At 59.3% G+C, this 19,001-nt stretch overlaps 1 protein-coding gene across 1 annotated transcript; it reads right to left on the bottom strand.

The window, feature by feature from the left end:
* Positions 1 to 1,279: 1,279 nt before the first annotated feature.
* On the bottom strand, positions 1,280 to 10,918 carry LOC142358855 (alpha-N-acetylneuraminate alpha-2,8-sialyltransferase ST8SIA3-like). Its single transcript, XM_075411049.1, has 4 exons — positions 10,557 to 10,918; positions 9,759 to 9,881; positions 7,067 to 7,624; positions 1,280 to 6,326 (listed from the first exon to the last, which is right to left on the bottom strand). The coding sequence occupies exons 1-4, from the start codon at positions 10,733 to 10,735 to the stop codon at positions 6,044 to 6,046; spliced, it is 1,143 nt and encodes a 380-aa protein (XP_075267164.1). The 5' UTR covers positions 10,736 to 10,918; the 3' UTR covers positions 1,280 to 6,043.
* Between the last annotated feature and the right edge of the window lie 8,083 nt (positions 10,919 to 19,001).

Below are 19,001 nucleotides of genomic sequence, written 5' to 3'. Positions count from 1 at the left end.
GACGCGGGGCTGAGGCCAGGGGATGGAGCGGGTGAGCCGGTCCGGGCGGGCGTTGGGGTGCAGCTCGGGCAGTGCCGGGGCCCTGCGTGGAGACCCGCATGCCAGACGCGGGGCTGAGCGAGGCACACGCCACGTCGACTGCGGAGCATCCGTCACCGGTGTCCTGAGAGCAACCGACGGCGGGGCGCAGCACCAGACCCCAACCTCTCTCGCCTCGACTCCGGTTAGTCCAGCACCTGAAATCAAACCCGGGCGGCGTGAGGCTGTGCTCAGATGCTGCTAGGGTGCAGCACCCAGGGCATGCTCTGATGCAGTTTGAGCACGTTTCCCACCCCACAGCGTATCCTTCAAAATACGGAAGGTTTTCTGGTTAAAACGACGCTCTGGTGCTCAGCAGAGCGTGCCGACAGCGCAGAAACCCTCCCGGTGCCGGCCGGTCGTTATTTTATCAGCAATAAAGAGTTCAGGAAATCATAAGAAGGAAGAAGCGGACGCAGCTGAGTTTTACAGACTTTCAATGCACAGTAAAACATTTTATTTAAAAACAACGCATTCAATGCTGTGTTTTGGCACAGGAGTCAACGGTTGCAGGCACATTCACACCAAAGAATCACATTGCTGAGAGATCCCGAATGGGTTGTCGCGTTGTTCTCCGCAAACGATGCTCACGACGCGGACGTGGTACTCCGTCACCAGAGGAGCCAGGGCCCCGCTCTGCGACGCACGCCAGCCCGTCCCGGACCCCCGGCGCCGCGGAGGCTCTCGTGGGAGCCGGGCTGAACGCCGGCTTGGCTCGCGGGGTGTTCCACACCACGCGCTGCTCTGCCGTTCACCTGAGACTGCGCCCTGGCCCCTTGTGAACATTAGCCATTTAAAAATAAATAATGCTTTTAGTATGGCTGTTAAACAACGAATCCTTTATTACAATAATGGCATTTTTTTTTCTTTTTTTTAAAATATTTATCTTTTTTTTTAATTGAAAACAACTCCATCAGGCATTGAACTGTATAGCCATTAGAATAAAGACACATTCATTTACAGAAAAACGGCTTTTTTCTAACCCGTCTCTTCCCACAGCCTCCATTCGCAGTCAGTTCTACTTCACAGACGCTTGCTTTTTGGTACACTCCACAGCTACAACCGGGACCCCAAATGGCTTTGTTTTAATGCATCTTGCTACCCTTCACTGAAAAGATGCAAGCAACAAAACACGAACCCACGATGTACAACAGCGGAGAAGGTAACGTGGGTACGTCCCCCCCTACGTCCCCCCCTCCCCACAGCCCCTGCCCGGCTCCCGTGGGTGCCCCCGGCTGCGGGTCCCGGCGCCCATCCCAGCAGCAGAGGGGCCGGAGCGGGATGCGGCCGTCGGCTGCCCGCGGCGTGTGGGATGCTGTCCCGGCAGCCCCGGGCCGAGTGGGCTCTGCGTCCCGCCGGCCCCTTCCCGTGGAGCTCGCCAGGAAGATGTCTCTTGGTTTTGTAAACTGCAACGTTTTGTCCTTACCAATATTGATCAGGCTGCATTACGCGTGCTTTCCTCTCGCTGTGCCTGCTTGCCGGGACATTCAGTGAGGGCAGCGAGGGTGCTCCCTGAACCGCCAGGTATCGGTTTGGGGAGCAGAGGCAGGGACATTTGGGGCGGGACAGAAGGGAAGGACGAGTCCAGCCAAGGCGATGCCGAACGCGGGTGCCGTTTGCGGCACCCCCCAGCATGGGGACCCGCATTTGCCAGCCGAGAGCAGCTCGTGCGCTCTGTGGCAAGGCGTTTTCGGCTGGAGAGAGGCAGGTCCCGAGGGCCTCTCCCCCCAGCCGCTGTCCTGGCTGCCCCCTTCACCCTCACCCCTCCACCAGACCCCAGCACAGCCCGACACGTTCCCCCGGGGTGCAGCAGCCCACCGCGGGCAGCCCAGCCTAGACCTGCTCCGAGGGCACGCCAGGCTGAGCCGAGGGACCCCAGCCAGCGCCGGGGACCCCTCCTCGGGGCAGCCAGTGCCACCTCCAGCTCAGACCTGGCTTTCTGCAAAGCCACATTTAGACGTGCCAGAACCCCGGCGCGGTGGGAAAAGGACGCCGAGCCCAGACCTGTCAGAGCGAACGCGGAGTGGGGTGGGGGGTCACCCCGCTTCGCCACTCTGGGATGCACGGTGCCCCTCACACGAGGTTCTACAAAGACCACCAGCCTGAAACTGGGGGTTTGGGGAAGAGCCCGGTCTGACCGCGAGGCATCAGGAGGGTCTTTCCCGGCCCGGGGGAGCAGAGCCCACCCCGGGTCGCTGCTGGTCCCGCCACTCGGCACAAGCTGCCCTTCCCCTCTGGGCTCTCTGTGAAAGCAGAATCCAAAGAGCGTCTAAGAAAACAGGCAAAACCAAAAGATGCACATTTTAAGATGGTTTTCCACATTGCAACTGCTCGGACCAAAAATATTGATACCAAGAAGCAATTTACTTTGGGCTGTATCGCACCATCGATTTTGGGGCAGAACTCCCTATTAAAATCAATGATTCTGAAATGTTCAATGTGGTTCTGAAAAATCGATGGGGAGTTTTGCTTAAAAATCAATGATACAATATGGCGCTCTGTCAGTAATTTTTCTGTATTCCCATTTCTGAACCTTTGCAGTTGTTTTTGTGCTTCCTCCTCTGCACTCCTCTGCCTCTTTGTGCCTCTGGAAAGTTCCAGCTGCGCTGCCAGGGCTCTGCCCCGGGGCTGACGGGGGTCCCGGCCCTCTCTGGGGGTAGAGGGGGCTGCAGAGCTCTGGGGGGCCCCCCCAGAGACCACCCAGCAGGGTCTGCTGCCTTCAGCCATAACAGGACCTCGCTGCGAGCGGGGTGGACTGAGAGGGACGATCCGTTTGTTTAAATTAAGCAAGACCAAATTAAGATACCGGGCGTTAAAGCACCTTTCCGTCGCCATCCCCTCCACAACCTGGGGGCACACGCAGCGCTGCGTCCCCGGTGCCCTTGGGGCTGGGGGCGAGGGGGGTGTCACAGACCCCCCCGAGCACAGCCGTGGGAAACGGGCTGGGGAGGCAAGTCGTGGGGAGAACAGAAATTCCAGCTGTGGGCAACTTCCCAAGTTCGTTGTGCTTATGAAGGGAAATCAAATTTAAAAAAATAAATTATGACAAATTAAAAAACTACCCCGACGAGGCGCGCGGCATCGCCGGGGAGATGCGCGGAGAACCACCGCGCCCCGGGCTGAGCATCCCCGCTGCGGACACGGCCTCCTGGAGACGGACGAGGGGCACGGACGGGAACACGTTTGCTTAGGCTAAGCAGTGTTTACTTGCGACGCCGTCTGATTTAAAGTAGTTGTGTCACGTAAGCGCCGTGCAGCAGCAGCCACGCCGGGTCCAGCAGTGCGTTCTCCCGCTGGGAGCCCGCAGCAAAAACTGTACAGAGCACATTGGCCTCCGCTTTCATGCCAATATAAAGATAATAGTTCACATTTCTCTAATTTGCTGATTAAAAATGACCACTCCTCACATGAAATTGATAAAAAGCCTCTTAATTGCAATACCTGGCATTAACCACAAGCCAGCAGGCGTCACTCGGGGTTCGGGGTGAGCCCTGCAGCCCGGTGGGCTCCTGGCCGAGCTGGCTGCTGGCCGCTGGGCACCCCTTCCCCACGCACCTCAGGGACCTGCCTTAGCGAACACGCAGCTGCTGGGCAGCTCAATACAAAAAGGTATCAGAAATGATTAATTACGGCACTTCACTAACAACTAGTGCAGAGCTCCTCCTTCCCTCTGCAACTTCTTTCTTTCTAGTTTTGGGCAAAACCGATCTGCGTGCTCCAGCACTGCGAGCAGGGTTCCCGCAGGACTCGGTCGGGGCCGGAGCTCCCCTGCCATCCTGCAACCCCGGCACCAGGGCCCGCAGGGGTCGGGGGCTCGGTCCTTGCCCTGGGACACAGGCAGCCATCGAAGCAGGATGGTCTTTTGTGGCCCAGCACAGCCAAACCGCTCGCTGGCCCCGGCCCTCACGCATGACTACGACACAAACAAGACGTGATAACATCGAGAACAACTCATACGGCACCGTATGGCATGAGACACCACCACCACTGCACGACTATGTCTTCGGAACAGCGGTTGCTAGAGGTCGTACTCTGCTGCGGGAGCGGTGATGAGCGCAGGACCGACACGGCAGCACAGAGAGCCGGAGCCCCGGGAGCTGGGGAGGGGAGCGCTGCGGTCCGTGCAGACCCACGCCCCCAGCCCTAAACAGCCTTTGAGAAAGCAAAAGCCAGAAAATGGGGGATAATTAAAACAGGGAAGAAAGCTGCCGGCTCCTTCTCCACCCAGGGCATGGTGGAGAGCGAGGACCCAGCTTCGGGCGCCGGCGGAGCTGCGGTGCCATGGTGGGGCGGTGGCAGGCACCGAGAGATGCTCCGGGCTGCTCGGGTTTGGTGTGGTACTCGAGATCTCCTTCCTCACCTCCTACGTCTGCTTGGAGGTGAAGAGGCTGAGAAAAATCGCAATGTGCCATTTTAAAGTATCATTTTAAATTGGATTTTGCATCTTCTTTCAGTGTATAGTCAGTTCTCAGCATCATAGAGAATAGTAGAAAAATGTTAAAATACTTGTAACCATACTCGTTGTAACAAGAAACCCAGTTCTTTCACAGGCTCCTTTATCCTGAGACGTAACGGCCAACATTTTCAAACCGTAGGTGACCCCAAGGATTGTCCTCTCCGCACGCAGCCTGGCTCCCAGCGGCACCCAGGAAGCCGTGCCTTCCTTTGGCTGCCTTGGACGGCTGCCAGTACCAGAAAACGGGGCTGCCAATTTAGCGTGGGTTTGGAGCTGTCAGTGGGGAAATCTGGTAGCTGTATTTCCTCTTCCCTGCCCTCCTGCCGTGCTCACTTCCCTTTAAAAAACGTTTTTAAACACCCTGCTGCCAGTCGGTCCCTGCCCAGCCAGCCCCGCTTGCCAGGCTCGCACCCCTGCCCCTCAGCGAGACCCCCGGGCTGTAGTGGGGGACACCCAGAGCCTCGCCGACCCGCCTGCCCCAGCGCTGTTAATTGGGCTAATGAAGGCCGTTGCCGCTCCCTGCAGAGCCGGCATCGCTGGGCGACGCTCCCCACGGCCACCGCGGGCTGGAGGGCACTTTGGGACATACCGGAACCCGGGCGGCCGTGGGAGGGGGGACGGGGAGGGCTGACGGGGTCGGTGGGGCCACAGGGACGGGTGGGAGCTCGGGGGGATCGCCCTCCCGAAGGAGCCCTCATCGTCGGAGGGTGCCGAGAGCCGGCGCAGGGGGGCCTGGGGCTCGTCTCCCCCACCACATCTCCAGCGAAACCTTGTCCTGGTGACGTGGCTTTGAAACCAAAAGACCGAACAGTACCACGGGGATGGGAACGACCACGCTTCAGCCCGGCTAACCAGGACTAGGATTTGGCCCACTCTGAGTTACAACGCTGAAGCATTCTGAGAGCGACAGAAACGCCTAGCTAAGGTACGAGCCGTATCGTGACCTTCTTCTGCACGTTATTCTTAAAAAAATGTAAAATTCGGTAAATACGAAAATACGCAAGCGGTGGAAATCGGGATCCACACCGAAGAACTTGCAAGTGACGATGAGCTGGAATTCCGAGTGGCTTGCTCGGCTGGCCACGGCGATATCGGTATGCTGGGCTACTGATAGCAACATATACCAGAGAAGCAAAACCTTTGAAACTTAGCATTTCTAACTCTAATTGGGAAGGGACAATAAAATTAAGAGATTTAGGGCATTTAGTGGAATGCTAAAATATGAAAATACCTTAAAACATACTTAGTAGCATATCTATAAATGCAAAATATTTCAACTTTGCTGCTGCATGAACAGCATCCACAGAAATTGAGAAATGCTTCCTCACTGCTAACTATGCTTAAACCCTTTGATGAGCAGTGACAAGGGCGACTAAAAAGCATCTTATTATTATGGAAAATATTTTAGGGTGGGGTTTGGGGTTTTTTTTTAGAATTATATCTGAAGAACGTTTAATTCGGTTTTGGGCACTTTTTAGACAATCATTTGGCACTTCAAGATTTGGGTTCTTAGGCACAATGCGACAAGGTGAGTTTGGCCAGTCCTTCACCGTGCATCCTGTAGAGCAGCTGGAACTCTGCAGGCAGCTGGTGGGACTCCTGCCACTTGGTCGTGAACTTTGTTCCCTTCTTATCGTAGTAGTGGTACGGGAGGTCCTCCCTCGTGTTGGGGTCGAACCCGAAGGGCCAGAATCCGTACAAGTGAATCTCTTCGCATATGGCAGAAGCCAGGGTGTACATGAGAATACCTGTGCTCAGCCGCTTGGGCGACAAGTGTTTGTTCTTCCAGTATCTGTGAAAAAAATAAAGGCGCGTTAGTCTGGGGCGCGGGCAGTGCCACAGGTCTGCTCGAAGAAAAAAAAATCACTGCCTGGAGAGCGTCAGTGCCGACAGCCGACAGCCTGCACAAGGCCAAGGCTGCTCCTCAGGTCAGTCTGCAAGCGCAGAACCCCCCTCGCAGCACTCTGATCGACCACGTCTTGTGGTGCGGTCCCCTTCTGGGTTTTCACCCAGGAGAGGCAGTGCCTTCTCCAGAGCAGCACGGGTCACTGGCTCCTGCTCGCACGCGCGGTTGCTGAGGAGGTGGCACCCTCGCCCTCCTTTGGTTCATTACAGTTTTCCTTGGAGCGCCCTGCAGCTGCCTGCCAGCATCCCCCTTCGCTGGCTGAGCAGAGCAAGCCTTTCCATGAGCCGTGCTTCGCTCGCAGCCTCTCGCTCGGCTCCCCGTGCTCCTCCCGGCTGCCGAAGCGGCGGCAGGAGCAGAGCCCGGGGACGGCCCGAGCCCCGGCGCGCGCAGCCAGCCCACCTCCGCTGCGCCGTGTACACGCCTGCGAAGACATAGCCGACGTACTCACCGAAGCAGTAACAAAACTGCGTTTGCTCTGACAAGGAGCAGTGCCAAGGTCCTGACTCGCTAGACGGTGCCGACCAGACCAGGCATGAATAGAAAACTAGAGCTGTCTTTGTACAGAGGGAGAACACAAAATACAAAAATGTCTTTCGACAAGTTAAACGCAAGGCACAGCCACGCACCTGTTCACGTGCTGCATGATATTTCCTGGCCAAGCCAGCTGGACCTTCAGCTGCCCTCTGTGCTCGACAAAGAAGTCAACCAGTGTTCTCGTGACCGTTGCTGACGTGTGGAAGAAAAAAGCGGGGATCCAAAGAATGGCCCCATCAAGCTTTTTCAGACTTAAAAAGAAGTTGTTTCGATCCTGAATGGTCAAAAGGTTGTTGTAATACTTTTCCAGGATGCTGGGGTTGAAGGTTGTAAGATTGGTTTTCCTTCCGACATCTTTTTGGAAAGCCTCAGTTGGAGCAAAATTGCAGCGAAAAACAAAATCGGATTTATCTATTTCCTGCCCGCACTGACTCCCGGTCAGGATCCCACTGTTTCCAACCACGGCGCAGACGTTGTAATGCTTGTTCAGGATCGGCGACACATCGGGAAGCAGCGACCTGAAGTTATTGCTGATGGAGAAAACATACTTATGGCTGGAATAATCGTAATGCATCAGCTGCCCGATCCGAACGCTGTTCTTGGTCAAAGAAAAATTTTTTATTACGTCGACGTGCTGAAGAATTTCTTGCCTAAAATAAAACAGAAAAGGAAAGGAAAACACGGAGTTATATTTCCCCTCTTTCTGTGGTGGAGAGATTTTCTTTCCAGCTAAACTTACATTTCTCTTTTTTTAAAAAAAGTAGTAAAGTACCTTCCTGGGCAGTGTGCTGCAGTGACTTCTAAATTAATACCAACAGGCAGGAATTACGGAGCTGGCTCCTCACCTAGCGCTCCGCTTGGTTTTACGGGTCGGTACTGATGGACGCTAAGGGTGCGTCCGTGTCTCCTGGAACAGGGGCAGGATGAAACGCCTGGACCCAGGGCGTAAGTCACCCTGCCGAGGGGAGGTACGCGACGCTGTTCGGCCTGTGCTGTGGGACAGGCCCGGCGGGCGAGCCTGCTGCCGGTGCTCTCCACCTCCGCCTCGCTCTTGGTATGGGACTGCGGACCTTTGGCAGTGACGGGTTCTGCCGTGAGGTGGTGAAGCAAAACCAAGCAGTCCAGGGTATTCAGCTGAATCAACAGTAGCTGATTTTTAAAATACATGTATTTTTTGTGTTCTCATTAAGAAGCTTTGAATCAGAAAAGCAAGCGACAGTCGCTGCCTCCATTTATGTAAATATAATTCCTTAAAGTCTTACTTGGGCAAGCACGCTGGCATTTTTTCAAAAGTTATTAGGGATACTTAAAAACCAAACAAAACCTACCCTGCTCAGGAATTTCCCTTGCAGGGCATAAAATTAGAAAACCAATACCACTTTGTTTGCTCATGTTTATGGAAAACAAACAACCTTTCTTCCAGCTTGCATCCTCCAATGTCTAAGCATTAATGGAGTCCCACTGGGTGCCCTAATTATGGGTTATGGCTAACGGACAAGCGCGAAGGCAGATCCTGAGGCATTAGCTAAAGTCTTCAGAGGGGTGGCACAGAGCTAGACTTGTGAAGGACGAGCCGGTGGTGCCAGGAACGAAGCAAGACTGAGGGGTGGCCACTGTCACACCGGGGAAAGGACGGGGCGGGCAAAGTGCTGTCTCCTCTCTGTGGCCCATGGCTTCTTGGGGCAGCGGGCAGCGTTTGTCAGCACTAGTAGGGCATTATTTGCCCGCTGTGCTGGGAGCAGCACTGACCTGTGCCTGCAAAGCGACCAGAAGGGAGGAGAGAAGCCTGAGCCACGCCGGGCAGCACCGAGGGGTGCAGCAGCCCTGTCCCGGCTCTGGCAGCTGCGCAGCTGCAGAGCCGAGGGCCTGGGTTCCTGCTGTGGGACGTGTGAGCGGCGTCAGAAGGCGGTCTCAGAAACAGCAGGCACTGTCGCTCCAAGATGCTAGTAGCAAGCTCAGGTGGCTAAATGCTTTGTTTTTCTTTTATAGAAACTTTATATATATATATATCAGTAAAAAAAATATATTTATAAATTTACAAAGTATGTATTTACTGATATACATATATATCTATCTCAGCAAAGCAAACAAACAAAAGAGGCTGGGGAGACATCACCAAGTTCGCGTCACAGTGAGAAAAATGAAAGCCCATTTTACTTCTCGTTAAGCGCGGAGCAGCCCTGAGGAAGCTGACGGAACCCAGAAGCCCCTTCCATTGCCACAGAGCAGGGAAGCCAGCGCAGCCTGCGGACAGGAGGCAGGAGGCGACGCGCAAGGAGAGCGTCTCCGGCAGACGCGGGCGGGAAGCCCCCCATCCGCAGCCCTCGCTCCGCCCGCCCCTCGCCCGGCGCGGTGCTGGAAGGCAGAGCGGCACTGCACTTGCTCAGAACTGCCGTTAGCTGGCAAGTTCAGCTGGGCGTGTTTTGGCCTCCATGAACACGGCGTTTCATGGCTGCCACAGCCTGATTTGTTTCGAGTTTTAAAAACCCAGCCGTTTATCTCGAAGTAATGACAATCTCACTTGCACTCCGGGAAACTGGGTCATGTTCTGTTTGGTAAAATAGTGCGTGCTGCAGCCTGGTGCCCTGCTCTGAAACAATTAATTCTTCCCAGATAGCTGTGACCGTCTGGGGAAATGCTCTGATTCAGCCTTTGTCTCTCACCGCTGGCAAATTACTCCAAGCTCAGCGGATTTAGCAGCCCCTGATTGTATTTTCTTAAATCCTGGGGGGAAGGGGACAGCCTCAGGGAGGACACGAAGGGGAGGCCCGGCCGCGCGCTCACCTCTGAAGTGCGAACGCGGTCCGGTTGAAGGCCCACTTGGAGGGCTTCTCCTGCAGCTCGTGGGTCAGGGAGTTGGTGATGGGCACGAACGAGGGGTCCAGGAACTTCAGCGCGAACTGGGACCTGGAAGCGAGCGCTCAGACCCACGCGGGCAGGCAGACACCCACGCAGACACCCACGCGCAGACCCACGCAGGCAGGCAGACACCCACGCACAGACCCACGCACAGACCCACGCAGAGAGACACCCACGCACAGACCCGCAGCCCGTTACTGGCCCTGCCCGCCGCGCCCCCGCCGCGCCCGGCATCAGCACCACGGACAGCGCCGGCCGCGCCTCCCCGCTCCCCGCCGCGCCGGGCTCTGCCGGGCTCTGCCGGGCTCTGCCGGGCTGTACCGGGCTGTGCCGGGCTCTACCGGGCTGTACCGGGCTGTACCGGGCCGTACCGGGCAGTACCAGGCCGTACCGGGCCGGGCCTCGCCGGGCAGGGTGTGGGGCGGGGCTGCTCCCCGCCTTTCAGCACCCCCGGGGCATCGCGGTTCCCGCATCTGGCCGGGACCCCCGCCCCGGTACCGCCGTCCCTCCCGCCCCCCCGGGACGCCCCGGCGGGGCTGGGCGCGGCGGGAGCCGCATCTCCGGTGCGGGCGAGCGCTCGGACAGCGGCGGCGGGGCCTGCCCAGGCTGCCCGCCGGGGCGGGGGTCTCGGCGGGAGCGGGCCTGGGGGTGCGGGAGGGGCGGGGAGGGAAGGGAAGGGATGCGCGGGCCCCGTCCCCGAGCCGCGCCGGGCCGCGCCCTCACCTGAATCCCGCGTGGAACATGTACATGCGGGGTCCCCCCGGGCCGGCGGCGCGGGGCGCGCCGAAGATGTTGTCCTTCTTCAGCGAGACGTAGCTGATGAGGGAGAGGATGAGCAGCGCGATGCTCAGCATCACCAGCCCCAGCACGCTGGCCACCCGCACCATCTTGCAGCTCCTCATGCCGGGAGGCGGCCCCGCGGCTGGGCGTGTGCGGGGGGGGGGGGCTGCCGCTGGGCTACATGGGGGGGGGGTGGGCGGCGGGACGGCGGTGGGGACCGGGCCCGCACCGCCGGCAGCCGGAGAGAAAATGGAGGGACCGAGCGGCGGAGCGATGAAATGGCAGCCGGGAGCGGCCGCCCCGCAGCCCCGGCAACCCCGGCAACCCCGGCAGCGCCGGCGGGCCCCCCCCGGCCAACCCCCGGCAGCCCCCGGGCCCCCCGACAGCTCCTGTGACGCCCCAGCAGCCCCCCGACAGCCCCGGTGTGCCCCCCAGTAGCCCCGATATTCCTCTAACAGCCCCGGTGTGCCCGCCGACAGCCCCGGTGTGCCCCCCGGTTGCCCCGGCATTCCTCTAACAGCCCCGGTGTGCCCCCCGATAGCCCCAGTGTGCCCCCTGATAGCCCCAGCGTGCTCCCCGATAGCCCTGGTATTCTCCCCGATAGCCCCAGTGTGCCCCCCAATAGCCCCAGCGTGCCCCCCGATAGCCCTGATATTCTCCCTGATAGCCCCGGTGTGCCCCCCGATAGTCCCAGTGTGCCCCCAATAGCCCCAACATGCCCCCCAACAGCCCCAGTGTGCCCCCCGATAGCCCCGGCATTCCTCGAACATCCCTCTTGTGCCCCCTGATAGCCCCGGTGTGCCCCCAATAGCCCTAGCGTGGCCCCCAGCAGCCCCGGCGTTCCCCCCGATAGCCCTGGTGGGCCCCCCGATAGCCCCAGGGTTCCTCCGCGAGAGCCCCCGGGTGTGCCCCCCAGTAGCACTGGGTACATGACCTGGCATCCCAAGCGTGCCCACCCTGACATCCCTGGGGTGCCCCTGACAGCCCTGGGGTGCCCGGAGTGCCCTTCCCACTGCCTTGGGGTGCCCTGAAGCTGCTCCCCAAAAGACGGGGGGTGGCTGAGCCTGGCGGCCACAGTGACCCCCCAGCAGCCCCAGAGCCGTGGTGAGCCCCGAGCTCCGTGGCTGGGCAGTGGGGAGCCCAGCACGCCTTCACTGGGGCACCAGTGTTCGGGTGGGTGCACAACATCCCCCTGCTCCCCAGCACAGGGCCGCAGCGTGTCCCTGTCGCCCTGTAGATCTCCATGTGGCACACAGAGCGCTGCGGGAGCCCACGCCACAGCCCGCACCCAGGCAGTGCCAAGCCCGATGCTGGCTCAGCAGACCCCTCGTTCTTTAACGGCCTGGCGTTTCGGGCACACTACCACCTAAAAGAACCCTACCGTTAATTAAACTGCCCCGTAAATCACACAGCAGATCTCACGTGAGCTCCAAGAGAGCCTGACTTCTGTAATCCGAGGAACGTCTCTTACGAACATGACTTCTGCACGCTGCAATGCATTCAGTGTTTCTTCAAGCGATGTTTTTTTCCCTTACAAAGCTTGCCCCTATAGACAGCTCTGCCTCGGAGCCCTGAGTTCACAGAAGTGCCTTATAAATAATAAATACTGTCTTTGTAGCACCATCCTTGCTCTGGGCTATATCCTGCAAACTCTCCATGCATGAAGCTCTCTTTGAAGAGGAGGAACATGAGGAGCTTGCAGGGTTGGGCTTTACGTCACAGCGTGGTTCTTCAGCCTTCAGTGGGAGTTCGGCCTGAGTATGGCCTGGAGGTCTACATCCCAGTCCAGCGGGATGCCTGTGGCTGTGGTGGAGAGAGAAAAGGATGGGAATGTAGGAAATAACACTGTTTTGATATAGAAGACAGATTTCTTACTTGACTCTTTGCATGGTTTCTGTCGTCGTCCACCCAGAGCATGGTGTCACCAGCATCAACACGTCCGCCCCGGTGTCCCAGGATGCACCACCCACAACTTCTCACCTTCACGTATTTTGGAAATCAATTCTGTGGTACTCAACATCGTCTTGTGCAGTTTCTGACCGTGCACCCTGGGGCTGGCTATAACCCCAGAGTAAGGCCGTACAGCCCTCGTGTCACACACTTTTCCACTCCTCTGGCACTCCTCAGGCAGAAGGGCTCCCAGCCGTGGCGTTTTGTACAAAACTGCCAGCTGCCTCCGTGAAAGTTAATGAGCGAGAGCAGAGCATTTACGGCCAGCAGGCTGCTGGGCAAGTGGGGCTTCCCCAGCTCCGCCGCTGGCCCTGCGGTGTCCTGGAGCCCACTGGATGTGTCACAAGCCGTAGGTGGGTCAGAGGCTTTTTGTCGTGAGCGGGCGAGCGGCACGGGGACGCTGCGCACTGTCCCGGTGGCCCGGGCAAAGCCCCCGGCAGCAGAGAGTTGAACCCTGCCAGGAGCCGCTGCCTTTGGTGCTGGGAGAGGGACGTGCCGGTGACGGCAGGGTGGCGGGAGAGGCAGCGTGCTCTGGGTCACCGCTGCTGGGGACAGCACAGCGCGGAGCCCGGGGAAGGGGCTCGGTGGCACGCCAGCCCCGGGTTTGGACCCATTTTCCCCCTGCTCAATCTTTCTGTGCAAATGAGATCCGAGAGGACACTGGAAAGGTGCTCTGGCAAGATACGCTGAAAAACCCTGCTGCACGCCGCAGCCGCTCTCCTTTTGACCCCAGTGCGAGCCCCAGCGCCGGCAGCACCGTCCCTGGAGCCTGTGCACGCCAACAAGTTGCGGTGGAAACAAAGGCAGTTCTTGCTTCAGATTCTTCAGAGATAGCAATATGTCAGGAGCCCCTGGAGAGGCCGAAAGTAAATGAATCAGTGCTAGAAAGTGAAGGATATCATCCGCGCTGAATGGTGAAAAGGAGTCCTGAACAGTATCTTCATTGATTTTCCCGTAATTGACACGGCAGCTCGGCTCGCCGGAGGCTGCGGGCGAGAGGAGCGGGGAGGCCCAGGTACAGAGCTCCCTGCCCCGGATCCCGGGAACATTCCTCCTCGGTTAGGAGGCTTGTTTTTCATGTGAAGCTTTAGAGGAAGTGCTGGGTTGGTGAGCCAGTGTTTTCACTGTTCGCAGGGTGCTTTGCAAGCCGCGCTGCAGACAAGGGGCAGAGCAGGACGTGTCCCGCGCCTTCATGGTGCCAGCTCCTTCCTGCCGCCCCTGCAGCCCCGGTGACAGCCCCAGCACGCAGGCTGCACCAAATCCTTGGCTGGAGACAAATAACTGTCCTGAAGTGAGCCTGTTTGCTAGAAAACACAACAGCGGCACGCAGCAGGAAATTTGTTGGAATTGCTGCTCGGGATAGATTTGAGGGTCTCCAAGGAGGAACGAGCCTTCTGCAGGAAAGCTCTCCACCTGCAGCAGCCGTGCCCCAGCGCGGGCAGTGGGACAGACCCTGCTCCCTGGGCGCTCGGTGGCCAGCGCCCGGGCTGGGGGATGCTGAGCGGGGATGCCACCGCCGGCCCGGAGCGACTGATGGTAAGGGCTGAGCGATCTTCCCAGTGGGTCTGGTGTGCTCCGTGGGCTTGGCCCCACGAGGAGGAGCTGGATTTCCCTGCAGCCGATGCGTCCCTGGAAAGCGCTGCATGGAGTATTCCTCCAGACTGCTTCCAAGTCATGAAAACATCAAATCTGCTGCAGTGAAACACAACCCGGCCATGACTTCCCTCCCTGTGCCCGAAGGAGGAGAGCGGCCCGTGGGACCTCCCGTGGCCATCCCGGGCGGGCAGGGCTGGCACCGCCGGCACAGCCCCGGGGCTGCTTGTCGCAAGGAGATGGAGCCCGCGGTCGCGGTCGGTGCCTTGCTGCAGCTTCCACCCCTGGCTGCAGAGAGCAGGGCCTTGGGAGAGGGAGACGGTCTGGCTGTGACTGCGAGCGGCGTCAGCGTCGTGCTCGGGGCAGCTGCAGGGAGCGGTGGGTGCCGGGCAGGGCGGGAGGACCAGCCTGCAGTCCACACCAGCCACCCGTCACAAGCAGCCTTTGCCCGGTTGCTGGTAAGAAAACAACCTCCAGCAGATGCATCTGACGGGATTTATACCTCTGCTAGGAAAGAAATGTGTTTGAGACAGGAACAAGGATCCAATCGGCCGGAGCAGAGGAGAGATGGCCTTGCAGCGGAGAAGCTGCACAGTCACACCACAGAAAAGAAACCAGGACCATGGATTCGCTTCCAAGCCCGACGGAGGCAACACCCGTTGGGTCGGGTGGGCGCTTAGGAAAGGTTCCCACTTTTTGACTTCTTCATGGAAACGGGATATGGTGTTTTTAACTCTACAGGAAGGTTGTGCTTTGAAGAAATCGACCTTTGCTGGGCTAGCTTTGCGGTTTCCCTCCCTTCTTTGAAGCTGGGGTCTGGGGTCTCCAAGCATGAGGAGGTCTCGGTCTGATGGACTGCACCCAAAATAGTTTTAAAGTCTCTTTAAAACCAGGTGCTTGTCAGCCTGCTGGTGTGTGAAGATCTATGAATTTATTATCAGCAGCGTTCTCCCTCCTCCGCCGCGTTTAGCAGCCAAGGCTGCCGCTTTGCAGCATCTCCGCTCGCACTTAGAATGCGTTCCCAGGGGAAGGCGGTGAGGAGCGAGGCCCCTGCGGCTCCGTCACGCTGCCGTGCCGACCAGCCGCCCTCTCCCCACGTCCTAAAGCAGTTCCAGCAGTGGAGAGAGGCAGGGGCCGGATGCAGACAGAGCGGTGCAGGGGACAGCACCACGCCGGGTGCTCTGGACCCTGGTAGGACCCCAGTGGGACCCGGGCTGGAGCCTGGTGGGACCCCGGCAGGACCCCCTGAGCACCAAGCCCCCGTGCTTTCCCTGAGTCACTCCCCGGAGCGAGGGCCCCGAGGTTTCTGCTGATGCAGCGCCGGGGTGGCTAAATGCTTTGTTGAACGCCTGCCCGAGTGTGCCTAAGTGCTTTCAGCCTGGGTGGCTGCTGAATTGGGTTTCCTGGGACAATTATTTTGAACATAAGTACCCAAAGTCTGCTCGAGTCCTTTTCTAAGTGCTTAAGTTAGTTTGTTTTAAAAATCTGGCACTGCATCCCTATACCTGCGGTCAGATCAGTCCCAGATATGTATTTGTTTTAATTATATTTGCAAAAACGCTTGCTGGACATAAAGGGCACGCATCTCTTTCTGACTTTGCTACGTACAGTATCTTCTTTCAGCCTTTGAGCCCTCACTTTTCTGGCAGCCCCAGGAGCCCTCTCCCCATCCCCCCCAGCCCCAGGCACGACCAGCCCACGCGCTGCTCGCATCCCACCGGGAACCTGCGGGAATTCAGCCTCAAGCCTCAGCGGGAAACAACGTCAAAACCCGGGAATAATCCCGGTGTGCCGACGGGGAGGGAGCGGTGTGCGTGCGGCTGCCTCCTCCACCCACCGCTGCTATAAAGGCGAGGCAGGGGCTGGTGGAGCGGGGCTCCGCAAGCCTGCAGGGTGAAAGCTGGGCAGGAGCGGCAGCCCCGCAGTGGGGGGAAGCTCACGGGCACGCCAGGCATGGGAAAGCAAGGCTGCGGGTGTCTGCGCCAGCGTGGTGGGCTCCGTCTCCTCGTCCCCACCTCCAGCTCCGAAGCCAGGCGCAGCGCCGGAGGCGGCGTGGGCAGGCGGGCAGGCTGCTGTGACCGCAGGAGGTTCCTGGGGGCTCCGGGGACCGCGGGGACAGCTGCCCCGGGCCTGGGAAAATCGCCAGCGCCCAGATTGTTATTCACGCTTCGCCTAGTTAAGCCACCAGGAATTTACTGAAGGCTTCAGGATTTAAGCTAGTCATCTCTTTTTGTTGCTGTGCTTTAAAAAGATCCCACCAGCTGGTTTGTGGCACTGCGTCAGAAGTTTCCCGTGCTAATTACTGCACCTCCCTCCCAAAGCAAACCGGAAAGATCCCCGAGCGGAGAACGCCAGCGGTCACACATCAGAGGTTCCTCTCTGGGGCGCAGGAGGATGCAGCGAGCCCAGACGTGCCCCTGGCCCCGCTCCACTTCATGCTGCAGTGATGCACCGCCCTGCCGCGATGCATGGCCCTGCAGTGATGCACAGCCCTGCTGTGATGCAGGGCCCTGCAGTGATGCACCGCCCTGCCGCGATGCATGGCCCTGCAGTGATGCACAGCCCTGCAGTGATGCATGGCCCTGCAGTGATGCATGGCCCTGCCGCAATGCATGGCCCTGCAGTGATGCATGGCCCTGCAGTGATGCACAGCCCTGCCACGATGCATGGCCCTGCAGTGATGCACAGCCCTGCAGTGATGCATGGCCCTGCCGCAATGCATGGCCCTGCAGTGATGCACAGCCCTGCAGTGATGCACAGCCCTGCCATGATGCATGGCCCTGCAGTGATGCATGGGACTGCAGCGATGCATGGGACCGCAGCAATACGCAGCACTGCAGTGATGCATGACACTGCAGCGATGCCCAGCACTGCAGTGATGCGTGGCACTGCAGCGATGCCCAGCACTGCAGCGGTGCGTGGGACTGCAGCGATGCCCAGCACTGCAGCGATGCCCAGCACTGCAGCGATGCGTGGGTCTGCAGCGATGCCCAGCACTGCAGCGATGCGTGGCACTGCAGCGATGCATGGCACTGCAGCGATGCCCAGCACTGCAGCGATGCGTGGCACTGCAGCGATGCCCAGCACTGCAGCGATGCGTGGGTCTGCAGTGATGCCCAGCACTGCAGCGATGCATGGCACTGCAGTGATGCCCAGCACTGCAGCGATGCGTGGCGCCGAAGCAACACGCGGCGCTGCCGCTTGCCCAAGCTGCTCTGTGGACTCTGTCCCCTGCCCCCCGTGCAAGCCCCCGTGAGCTGGCACGCGGCCGTGGCCCCCGGGGACGCGTCCGGCTGTTTGCGTCGGCCTGACCTCACCAAGGACAAACAGCCCAGCGTCGGAAAACACTGGTGAAAGGGCTGAAGCTGGGGAGAGTCAGGGAGTGATTAGTGGTGTGCATGCAGCGGAGCTTCCTGCAGATTGCTCGTATTTAGAGCTAATCCTCTGCGTTGAAAAAAATCCCAAATCTCCTCATTTTTTTATGGAGCGATTATCACGGGCTCTGGAATGATTGTGGAAAAATTAATCTTGGGGGATGAGGTCGGGTTTGGAGCTGCGGTGTGGTGCTGGCCAGACGTGTCAGAAGTCGGTAAACAAACCTCTCCCAGGGCGAGGAGCTGAGCTCCGAGGGTCTCCCTTGGTTTCGGCACGCGGTGGAGGCTTGGCTGATGGCTTCATGGGGCTGGCCGGGGACACCCCACCACCCCAGGCCTCCAAAGGGCTTCCCAGGGCTTCCCCGGAGGCTGCGATGGAGGCAGGGGGGCTGCAGGGCGGGCAGGGGGCTTTGACAGGGACAAGCCATGCCCGCCGGTGGGGACGGCGCGGGGCACCCCAGTGCTGAGTGCGGTGTCCATGGGGACACAGGCGAGACAGGCTGGTGGCACTGTCTGGTGGCCCTCGTCCCCTCCCGGAGACCTGTGCCTTTTCTTAGGGCAAGGATGGCAGGAAGGACCCTGGCGTCTCACGCTGGCACCGTGAGAGGAGGCTCTGGGCTCCTCGTGCCCCTGGCCCCTGCCGCCATCGCTCTCCGGGCCGAGCTGCGTGGGCATCCTCAGGGCTCCGGTTCAAGCCCAGCATTAGGAGCGCGCGCCGTCCTGCTGCCGAGCGTGATGGATCTGTAACTATTCTGAAGCCAGCCATCAATATTGCATGGGGATCCACTTACTGGAGCCTCCGCGGCGTGGATGCCCGGGTCTGCTTTAACCGGCGGCTGTCAGGAAATGGGAGCGAGGGAGGAATAGCTCGAGGTAAGCCCTTTTGCTGCCAGCAGCGGGGGGCTGCTCAGAGGCGGGGAAGGGCAGACCACGGGTTACCCGTTGTGCTGAGCCCGGGGGGCACACTGGCAGGCATGGGCGCCCTTGGTCCTTTCAAAACCCTTTTCCCCCCAGCTGTGTGATTCCTGGCCTTGAAGCAAGCCAGGGCACTGGTCTGGAGGGCTGCCTGCTGGCAGAGCCCTGGGCATGAGCGGGGGCCAGGGACGCCCAGCGCGGTGCTGCCCGGAGCCATGGCACAGCCTGGGTGGGACCGAGGGAGGGGTCCAGTGTGGCCCCCACCGCAGCACCCAGGGCTGAGTGTCCAGCAGCTCAGGGAGGAGAGGTGACAGGGACCTCAGCGTCTCATCGCAAGCTTCTGCAATCGTTCTCAGTCCCCAGAAGCCCCTGAGATGCCGGCACGATGGCAGAGCTGCTGCTGGTCTCCACAGAGGCAGGGTTTCACCCAAGCGTCCTGGTGTGGTTTGGTCCCCCGCCGCGGTGCTCCCGGGCGGCTGGAGGAGAGCGGGCGAGAGCTGAACTGCGCATGGAGAAGCACGCCGAGTGGGGCTTCTGCAGTAATTTGCTCTGTGAC

The sequence above is a fragment of the Opisthocomus hoazin genome, chromosome Z (genome assembly GCF_030867145.1).
Source record: "Opisthocomus hoazin isolate bOpiHoa1 chromosome Z, bOpiHoa1.hap1, whole genome shotgun sequence".
Taxonomy (NCBI): Eukaryota; Metazoa; Chordata; class Aves; order Opisthocomiformes; family Opisthocomidae; genus Opisthocomus; species Opisthocomus hoazin.
Note: the sequence above shows the minus strand (reverse complement) of the source record. Positions and strands in the feature narration are given on the sequence as shown.